The sequence below is a fragment of the Ictalurus furcatus genome, chromosome 15 (assembly GCF_023375685.1).
Source record: "Ictalurus furcatus strain D&B chromosome 15, Billie_1.0, whole genome shotgun sequence".
Taxonomy (NCBI): domain Eukaryota; kingdom Metazoa; phylum Chordata; class Actinopteri; order Siluriformes; family Ictaluridae; genus Ictalurus; species Ictalurus furcatus.
Genome location: NC_071269.1, coordinates 4,151,620 through 4,162,398, shown reverse-complemented (window position 1 = coordinate 4,162,398; position 10,779 = coordinate 4,151,620). Strand labels below are relative to the sequence as shown.

The following is a 10,779-nucleotide window of genomic DNA, read 5'->3' as shown; positions in this document are numbered from 1 at the left end:
TCGAGCACGTTCAACAGATCTGAGCATCTGTGGAAGACGGGCACCGACGTCCCAAAGCCAGTTCAACCACAGGACACCATGGAAGTCCTGGATAAGGTAATGTAGAGAGCTCTTAATTCTTAGCAAGCGAGTGATGATTAAGAAGAATCTTTATGTACGTTTTCATGCAAGTGTTTTTATCAATTTCTGAAAGCAAATAATCAGTGTGAAATTCTCCAATGAAGTATTCATTTAAAGTGCTACATCTGACACATTTTATAAATACTTATGTTGATTAATATGTATTGTCCCTATTAAAGGACATGTATTCCCACCAGGTTTAGTGTCTGTAGCAGCTGTATAAGTGGAAATATATCCCAGAAGTGAATGGAAGAAAATATTACACAATTCATACAGGTGCATCTCAAAAAATTTGAATATCCTGACGTTCATTTTTCCCCATAATTTAATTTCTTTAACTTTCATATATTCTAGATTCATTGCACACAAAGTGAAATATTTCAAGCCTTTTTTTTTTCTCGTTTTAATCTCGATTACAGCTTACAGCTCACGCAAATCAAAAATCCAGTATCTCAAAATATTAGAATCAAGAATTTATAATACAGAAAGGTGTTAAAAAGCCTAACTGACAACAAATGCTGCTGCACGTTAAAATATATCATGTTTGATGATAATGGTTGGTACCATTACCATACAATCCAGTGACAAGAATAGACAATTTATATGAAAAGATCATATTGCCACATGACTTAAATTTTATTTATTTTATTTAATTTTTTACCATGAACAGAATAGAGGCAAAAGTCTTAAATCATTTTATACAGCATTGTTTAAACGCATAAAACCCAAGACATTCAGCAGCTGAGAGAAAATGTGGGCACACAGCTGCAAGAAACAGCTGTAAATCAAACATTTACACAGGACAAAGGCATCATATTGTACAAACATGGCTTCATCAACTCATATCATGCACAAGATGGTAATAAATTAGTCGAGAGAGAGCATACTTTATAAGAATGGAATCAAATGCAAAGCAAAACTCTCAGAGAAGTATGGGGGAACCTATTAATTATTACTTAAACGATACTTGTAAAAATGTAAGAAAATACTATTTATATAATAATAATAATAATACTAATAATAATGTGTTTGAAATAATCCATCAATGCACCCAAATTTCACAATAAATGGCAACAGACTTCATTTTAAGTAAAAAATTTTAGTCTTGGGAAGAAGCAAAAAGAAATCTTTTGCTTTGCATTTGATTCAGGGATTTACGTGAAAGTTAATGCACACAAGATCCATGGGAGGTATTATAGTCTCACAGTACCAGTGAAGTTACCAGAGTCATTGAGCTGCTAATTTTATTTAGACCAGCTTGTTCTGGGTCTGTCCCTGTTCTCTCAGAGTCAAAACATCTGGAGAATCCATAATCCCTCCTTCTCAGAGGAATATGAAGGAGGCGAGTGGGTGGGTATGCTATAACTGTATAATTACCCTACAATAATCTTGTTAATAACTGCTCATTTATACAGTGTGCAAATAGAAACACCGGCCATACAGGGGGTGGGGGGTCTTTTCTTGTCAATTAAGAAAATGCACATATGTATATATTCAAACTAAATAACTAGACATCTTGAGTGCAACAATTTGAGAAGTTTTCTTTTTTTTTTTTTTTAAATATACATACCAGTGTTACAGTTTGACATTTTTTGGCATTACGGTTCTTTTATCGTGTTAGCCCTTGAACTCTGGAAACAGCAGGTGTCCACGGGTCAAGGGCATGTCCTTGTGAAAATCAAACGTTTAAATATCATAGCATTTTTCAAGAATATTATTTACATTTCACATGAAAAGGCTTCATCTATTTTTTTTTTTTACAAATCTTCTCCCCCTCTCTCTCGCTCTCTCTCCCCTCTCCGCAAAGAGGCACCAAAAGACATGGTTATGCCTCAAAGCAATTATTTTATTCCCCTCATATAAAATAATAACTTCATTAATCAACACTTCAGTAAAAGCAGCTGGAACAGACGGCAGATTCTGATGGTGATGCATGAAAATATTAAAAGAGGAACATCAGAAAATTCTGAATGCATTACAGTGAGACATTAACATTCTAAACGCTGCTTCAAGCATCCATACAAACACACATGGACACACTCACTCTCCAATGAGCCAATCAGATCCCTAGGAAGCGAACCCATATGCGATCCTGTAAGGAGTGTGTGTACTGTTTAATTGTTGGGCAAAATAAAGGTTTCTCTTTATAGAATCGGGGAGAACGTCCTAAAACTCCTCATGTACGTTGCGGGCGTAATCCATGAACTTGCTGCCGGTAAAGTACTCGCTGTATTTAAGGATCTCCTCCAGTTCTAGGTTGTGGTTCTGGTTCTCGTCGGCAACAGCGATCATCTGCTTGGCCTCGTTAAGAGCGTTGTACTCGTTCATGGGGTCCATGTATTCCTGCGGAAGAGAAACAGTGTTAGGGAATGCTGGGTAGAACTGAAAAATGGCACACTTAAACCTAGAAGGTTTGGTGTGTGGGGAAAGTCGGCCAACCTCAAGCTCTTCCATGGTGACAATGCCGTTGTGGTTGGCGTCGATGACCTCCTCAAACTCCTTCTTCCTCTCACGAACCCAGTCGTCATCAATGTCCTGACCCTGCTGGTTCTCCACCGTGCCCATGGGCAGAGAGATGAACTCGGACAGTGTCAGTTCTTTGTCTCCATCTTGATCTGACATAAAACGTTCGTTTTACAGAAAGGGTTTACTTACATCTTAAAGGTTAAGTAAACACTATACAGTACATTTTTCCATATTAGGGATTAAACAGGCTAACTTAAGAGTGTACATTACCGGTCAAAAATTTAAACACACGCATTCTTTATTTTTACCCCCCGACACACATATTAGAATAATATTAATAATAATAATAATAATAATAATAATAATAATGTCATCAAAACTCAAATGGAACTAGGGGAATTATGTTGTGATAAAAAATCCAAAATAAATCAAAATAATTTCATACTTTAGCACCTTCAAAGTCGACGCCCTTTTTGTCTAGAATTTCCAGAAATGTATTCTTGGCATTTTCTCACCCGATTTCTTGAGGAATTTCCCTGAGATAATTTTTAAACAGTATTAAAGCAGTTCCCACCTACGCCAGACACTTATCACCTGCTTTTCAAAATATTTCACTCAGAGTCGTCCATTAAAAAAAAAAAAAAAAAACAAGATTTTTTTTTTGTAAATAAAATGTTAGTCTTCTAATGAAATAAGTGAAAGCTCTTGGAACGATTATATCTTTGTCTACAACATCAATTTCAAACATTTAATCACACACCTTCAAATCAAAAGGTTTTTAAGATCATGACAAACGTTTCAGTCGAGTGTCCACAAACTTTTGACCAGTGGTGTATAAGGTTGCTCAATGCGACATGACAAAAATAAGATCATGATACTTGAGAACATTTCTATGATACAAGATGTGCATCGCAATATATAATTTAGCTAACATAACTGCACGCAAAATAATAATAATAAAAAAAATTTCCTTTAATGCCCACAAAGTAAAAAAAACAAAGAAAAACAAAAAACAAAAAAATAAATACAAATCCAACAGTGTCCATTCAGAACAATTTCATTTGTAATTATTACAAATGTAAAAAAAAAAAAAAATTACCATAACAACGATATCACGATACTGATTATGATAATCGGTATATCGCCCAGCCCTACTTAAAACACCTAAAGCAAACTACTGTGCTTTATAACACAGATGATTAACACCGATTAACGGCTAGTAAAGTAGCTCACAATCGCCACCATGATTTATTTAACCGGTCAAAATATACAACAACAATCTAAATCCATTTCGTACATTGTGAACAACGTTTCCTAGACTGCTCAGCACGCAGGTTGTATATTTTTATAAGATCAATAACTGAGCTCATAACCTACATTGACATTTTTTAATGGCAGTATTGTGAAAGTCTCCGTTTCAAATTGAAAAAAATGTGACTTTTCAAGCCGTGTAAATAAAATTTCACCCGGATATCAAACGTATCCGTACATGAACCTCATGTGGTTAGCGTGTTGATTTATGTAGCACCATGGTCCTAGAGGAACGTTGTTTCATTTCACCGTACCAACTGTATATTTTTGAAATGACAATAAAACCACTTGAACATGTCGAGTGCAAGAAAAAGACACTGTACTGTCATGCTTACCCAGGTCTCTGATGATCTCCTTGACCATGTATTTGAGCATGCCTCTGCTGTGCTCTGGGTGAAGGAAGGAGAGAAACTCCTCCTCGTTCAGCAACTGGTCTGCTGGAGGGTTATCGGCCTGGAACCAACGGTCCTTCAGACTTTCCAGTATCTCCTGGGCTGTGGAAATACAACAAACCGACCCGCCTCCATCATACTGAATGAGTCCTCCAAGTGGAATCTCTACACTCATTTTCGGCATGGCTTCAATTTTGACATGACAGACGGGATAATTACACGCCTCTCAAATGAGCTGAGGAAATCCAGCATAAAGAAAAAGTGAAGATGATCTCACTAAACAACTACACCGCATGACGCGTCTGTAAACGTGAGTGATCATTTCACTTACTTTCCTCATCCACTTTAAGCTCTTCGTTATTTTTTATCTTCTCAGCCACCTCCTTCTCATTGAAGCCTTTGCTGGCCAAAAACTTCACCCGGTACTCATCCCACGTCACATGTCCTGAGAGAGGAACAATTCGATTGGATAAGGTTAAAAAATTTTTTTCAAAGTAGCATGGCAGACCCTTGTTATTTGAATAGTTAAATAATAAGTAAATGAACTATTGTTGAGTACGACGGCGGGGGAGGGGAAATATAGAGAACAAAATGGTCAAAGCGCATTTTAAAAGACATTAATAATGGGAAAAATTTCACTCAAATATTCGCATCTCATTGATATAATTATTAACCAAGCTTACCATCTCCATCTGGATCGACAGCACGGAAATTAAGTTTGTTCTCTTTCACCGCCTCTTGGAAGTGCTCTTCGGTTTTCTCCATGATCCAGCGCTGGAGCTCTTTAGCGCTGACACTTCTGTCCTTATTGATATCAACTCTAACGAAAAAATAGATAATAAGTAGACAAAACTTAACTTAAAGACAACATAATTCGGTGGCGTATTAATCCAGACATTGGATTAAAATTGTCTGAGACAACACACCCACACACACAATGATACAAAAACAGATTTCTAGTCTGAAAGTTCTTAAGGTATAAATAACTTACTTGCTAAAAATTTCAATTAATTTCTTGCGGTTCTTCTTGGGCTCGGAGTCTTCATCAAACTCCTCCATCTCCTTTCCCAAAAACACTTCTTGATGGAAGTCCTTGTTCAGGTGGCCATCCATTTCCATTTTAACACCATTTAGGTGGTCAGGAGGAAGGATCTCGTTGTCTTCCTTACCGGTGGCATGTTTGTTTCTGTGGACTGATATGTTTGCGGGTCGTGTGTGGACATCCATGATCAAAATCACAAACAGGGCAAAGAACACCACTCCACGGTGCCCTGTCCGAACTCCTCTTGTACTGGGCATGACTGCAAGCTTACACTTCAGGTGGAAATACTACAGGCAGAAAACACAATTTGGGTCACGTCAATCATTCATGGATCGATAACATGATCTCACGATTCATCGTGATTGGTTTTGTCCACTTGGGACCACAACAACCTTTGAAGAAAGCCTTAATCTTAATGGCATCACTCCATACATCACCGAAAAACTTGATTCCTGATATGTATATCCGATATGGCCAATAGTATGTGGATGCCTGACCCTCACACTCATATGCGGGTCTTCCTCAAACTGTTGTCATGAAGTTTGAAGCTCTTTGTATGTGGTATATAATTAAAGTTCCTCTTCAATGGAACTAAGAGGTCCAAACCTGTTCCGGCATCACAGTGGTTTACCAAAGTTGAAGTGGAAGAACTGAAGTGATGCAGAGCCCTGACCTCGACTCCACTGAACACTTCTGGGATGGACAGGAACAGCGACTGCACCCTCCTCACACAACATCAGTGCCTGAACTCATTAATGCTCATGTGGCTGCATGAGCACAAATTCCCACAACGACATGCCAAAATCTAGTGGAAAGCCTTCCTAGAAGAGTGGAAGTACTTATACGAACAAAGGGGGAATAAATCTGGAACGGGATGTTCAACAAGCACATATGGGTGCGATTGGTCAGGTGTCCACAAACTTTTGGCCATATAGTGCATGTCAATTTCCTTTATAAACCTTAACTAGACTAGTTGGTGTTCCTTTAGAACACTAACTAGAGTGGAATACATGAAACCACACTGTGTATTTTTAAAACTGTTCCTTAAAATCAATTTTATTTTCTATATTGAGAGAGAAAAAAAAATTCTACATTACTACACTGTATTCATGAAATTTGACATGTTCACTCCTATCCCTGATTAGAAGGATATTATTACAGAAGAATTTCGCAAAACGTTGATTATTGCTGGATTTTAGGATGTGACGATGAGGACATGTTCTCACCTGTTAATCGACAACACTGCTAATACCGGTATCACCATGTGTGAGAGTGTGTGAGAGCGAGTGAGCGTGCGTGCGTGCGAGATTTAAATCGCTTATGAATGCCCGTGTGGCTGTGCACATTTCACTTTCACTTTCGAATTAACGCAATTCGTGGCAGCATCTGCCTGAATGGTGGGTTCATCATTATTCCTAATGAAAAACACAACAACTACGAAACAGTACAATAACAAACTCGCTTGTATTAAACATAGAACTTTTTAAACCAAATCCTCCGCCATCGTCTTGTCAGTCAGCTCGCCTCACTCTCACTCATACTAAATGAAATCGGACTCCTGCTGATCTGTGCTGCGACTCGGACTCATTCGGCTCATGCTGAATTGAGCAGACGCGTCCAGTTGTTAATGGTGGCGTCATTTCTCTAACTGTACTAAATTATTTTTATTACTATAAAACGGCAAAATGACGGTGGGCGAGTGATGTGCAGCCCGAACACCGTGCAACACCGGGAACACCGACTATCCCAGCAAGCCTACTGGATTTACATTAGATTTTATACTGAAAATGGCTTAAAAGGTAATAATGTGTGGGAAGATAATGAGCTGCTGGTGTAAAGCAAAGCTGCGTTCACACCATCTCATAATTACGCGATTCAGACTTGTAAAAAGTGCTTGCATCCCTGTACAACTTGTAAACTGGGAATTTTCTGAGAGCTCTAACGTCATGTATAAACACTAAAAATGACAGCTTCAGCAGTAAAATGTAGTCTCCTAATATTTCTCTGTAATAATTAGTAGAACTGACTATCATTAAATGTCTTAATAATGCAAGATTAATATGAAAATGAACTAAAAGTTCTTGGAGTTGTTGTTAAGGTTTGCATACCTACATATACAGATCAACACCTGCGTTGTTAATAAACATGCGTTGTTAATAAACTGTTACCTGATGTGCTTTCGGTCTTCTTCAATATTTAGCAACAGCATAAAAACGTGATTGAACGTAGTCATGATCGTATTTCGCGGTCGTCAACATCATCTCACACGGATTCATTTTGGCGTACAGAAACGCAGTCTGAGGACGCGAACAGCTCCGAGTAGAACATCCGGGTTGTCATCTAATAATTACGGTAATTCTGACATGGTGTGAACTCGAACCAAGGGCTGGCACAGGGGGCGGGGCATATATGTACTAAAGAAGATTTAACTGGACCAACACAAGACTAGTACAGGATGAGTCATCACATTTGATCATCATACTCCAGGAAGTGACAAGCTATCAATTTTAAACCAGAATATCTCTAAAACAATTTTAAGAACATTTCTTTTTCTGGATATACTGTTATATTTTGACTTCAGGAGTAAATTACTTATGCACATTTAATAAGATGAAGCCTTATTTGCACAAATAAATATACATTTTTGAAAAAGTTCCAGTACAAAAATACATAGCAATAAACTGGCAGTATTCATATACATACACCTGAATGAATACCTTAAATATAAAGAGTGCACGGTGACTATAATATACACTGTCACCACTAAAATATTAATATTAATGAAGATAATAAACCACAATATTATGTTATACTTTATTAATCCACTTTTACACTGAAAATAATCCGCACTGGTCTGAAACAGAAACTCGCCCAAAATGACCTGACTAACTATGCTAGCTAACTTGTTTTATCCAGCTAACGTTAAATAGCGTAACCCGATAACCAGGAGTTAATAATAAAAAGCTAAAGGTTTAAAACACACTCAGTTAGCAAGCACCACAGTTCAATAGTATTAGCTAGCTAGCTCGCTAGCCAAACAAATGCTAGCTCCTTCCTCATTAGCACTAACTTAGCCGCTAGCTCCCCTGAATATAACGAGTGTGCGCGTGATTAAAAACGAGCCACGTACCTGTTCAATGGACCGGTATCTCAGAAATACTGCTCTGAAACCCAAACACGGTTCTGACTGTCAACCTTCCGCTAGTTCAGTCAAACACGTCGCATGATGAAGTTTACAGATGGGCTACTTCCTGTTGACGTGGCCAGCGGCGGATAGCGCTCAGACCAATGACTGTTAAACACACGCACACGGAGAGCACCGCCTTCTGATTGATAAAGCGACAATGGGCCAGTCCCAAATACACACTTGCTCCCTTCATAACCACCCTTCGTTGAATACGTCACAAGGACCTCTACACTCTGCGTGAGTGGACTATGTGTCTAGCAGGGAGCGATTTGAGATACAACAATAATCGGATTGATTCCCATCTACCTACAGTGGTTCTGGAATGTTTGTGAGCCCTTTAGAATTTGCTATATTTTTTACATAAATATGACTTTTTCCCCCTCACAGATATGTAATATTGTATCATTTTCCTCAATAAATATATGACCAAGTATAATATTTTGTCTCATTTATTTAATTGGATTCTCTTTACCTACTTTTAGGGACTGGTGTGAAAATTTGATGATTTGCCACTGCCACAAATTCACATATATCCATTCAAAACTAATGCTTTCATAATGATGAATGAACTGTGATGGAAATTACTCATTTTTACAATTTTGTTCTTGTTCATGTTCATCTGAGGATAACGCCTAAGAAGGCCATGTCATGTCACTGAGATCAGTACAGAATGTTTATCTGCTTACAGACACAAACATGTTCTTCTGCTCAAGGTTCATCTGTCCAAGATCCTAAAACAAAACCTGTTTGAACTGCCTCAAACTGCTTCTTAAAAACCTTCTGCAGTTTTATAATTCAATATATGGTCATTTTATTTACCCATATAAAGCATGATATATGAATTATTGTCACAGTAATCCAGATATTCTCCTATATATGTAAAGTGGCAGTAATCTGTATATTGTAAAATATGAATGTAAATAAGCAGGTCTGTGATTACATGTTAAAAATCTGACTACCTGACTAAGTCAAGCATGAGGAGTTGAGCAATATAAAATAAGTATTATTCAGTGTAACCTTTAAAAGATGTACTTACACATATTCCTTAAAAAAATTATTTTAAGGTAATTTCTTTGTTTTGTTTTAATTTAACTGCTTTTATGCTCATTTCTTTTTTTTTTCTTTTCTTTTTTTTTTTTCTTTCTTGTAATTTATGTGGACTTTTCACGTCATCATTTAGATGGGAAAATGAAAATGTGAGTGTTATTCAATTTTTGTCACCAGAGGGAGCAAGAGTTCTGGCTTTAAAGCCTGTAACAGACACTATTTATACTAAATGACTGCTTTAATCCTTTAAACACTCAGACCACGTTTACTGGTCTTTTTGCTACTATGAATGCTTACCAAACAATTACGAATCAATAATTAAGTATGTAATCAGTAACATAATGAATCATGTATCATATCCTCACATCACTATAAACATTTTGGATGTACAGAATCTAAATCTTTATTTTCCAAATACAAGGAATAAGGAATTTATTTTCGAGGAGGTGTCAACATAATTTGAGAAGAATAAACAGACTTAAAAATATTTAGAAATATAAGAAATTTCCCTAGGACTCTATACCGTATATTAAAATGAAAGATACGTAGAATTGAAAGTATCACATTATAGACTAATAGCATTAATATTAGCTTTTAACTTCTCTGTGTTAAAAATAAATAAATAAATAAATAAATAAATATATTTGAAATGGCTAACAAATTAAGTCAGCCCAGAGATCTCAGTATTGACATGTTTACTTGTTTACTCTTTGATTGGATCAAAAATATTCATTAATGTAATGAAGTTAATTGATAAAATAGAGAAAATCAAATAGATGCTAACAGAAAAATATAACGGTGATGTTTATGCCTAGTGGTCTATAGTGTGTTAAATGTCATTATACCTCAGCGCTGTTGAATTCTCCGATCTGATTTGTCAGATGGTGTTGATTAATTTTCTTTAACAGTAGCTCTGACAGTAGTACTGGCTGTAATTATAATCAGAGGTTTATATTAATGCACTCGTGTTATTGTTTCTATAGTAACAACTTGCACAGGGGCTGGTATGGTAATAATAAATGTTATTAATGTAATTTAACAAAGAAAACAGTTAAAGTTTTTGTAAGGAGATGTAAGGGTCCACGGTGGTTTAGCGGTTAGCCTCATACCTGTGTATGTGGAGTTTGCATGTTCTCCCCGTGCTGTGGGGGTTTCCTCCGGGTACTCCGGTTTCCTCCCCCAGTCCAAAGACATGCATGGTAGGCTGATTGGCA

At 36.9% G+C, this 10,779-nt stretch overlaps 1 protein-coding gene across 1 annotated transcript; it reads right to left on the bottom strand.

Annotated features, from left to right (window-relative positions):
* Window positions 1–749: 749 nt before the first annotated feature.
* sdf4 (stromal cell derived factor 4) lies at window positions 750–8,633 on the bottom strand. The gene is made up of 7 exons (XM_053644406.1): window positions 8,462–8,633; window positions 5,281–5,618; window positions 4,973–5,109; window positions 4,621–4,734; window positions 4,233–4,391; window positions 2,560–2,735; window positions 750–2,463 (listed from the first exon to the last, which is right to left on the bottom strand). The coding sequence occupies exons 2-7, from the start codon at window positions 5,586–5,588 to the stop codon at window positions 2,287–2,289; spliced, it is 1,071 nt and encodes a 356-aa protein (XP_053500381.1). The 5' UTR covers window positions 5,589–5,618; window positions 8,462–8,633; the 3' UTR covers window positions 750–2,286.
* Between the last annotated feature and the right edge of the window lie 2,146 nt (window positions 8,634–10,779).

Excerpts from the sequence above, each read along its gene's own strand:
- sdf4 (XM_053644406.1), bottom strand. The coding sequence starts at position 5,588 with ATGCCCAGTACAAGAGGAGTTCGGACAGGGCACCGTGGAGTGGTGTTC. Across the intron at positions 4,735-4,972 it reads TGTCGATCCAGATGGAGATG|GACATGTGACGTGGGATGAG; the intron begins GTAAGCTTGGTT and ends TTCCTCTCTCAG. Across the intron at positions 2,736-4,232 it reads GGAGATCATCAGAGACCTGG|ATCAAGATGGAGACAAAGAA; the intron begins GTAAGCATGACA and ends GTTTTATGTCAG.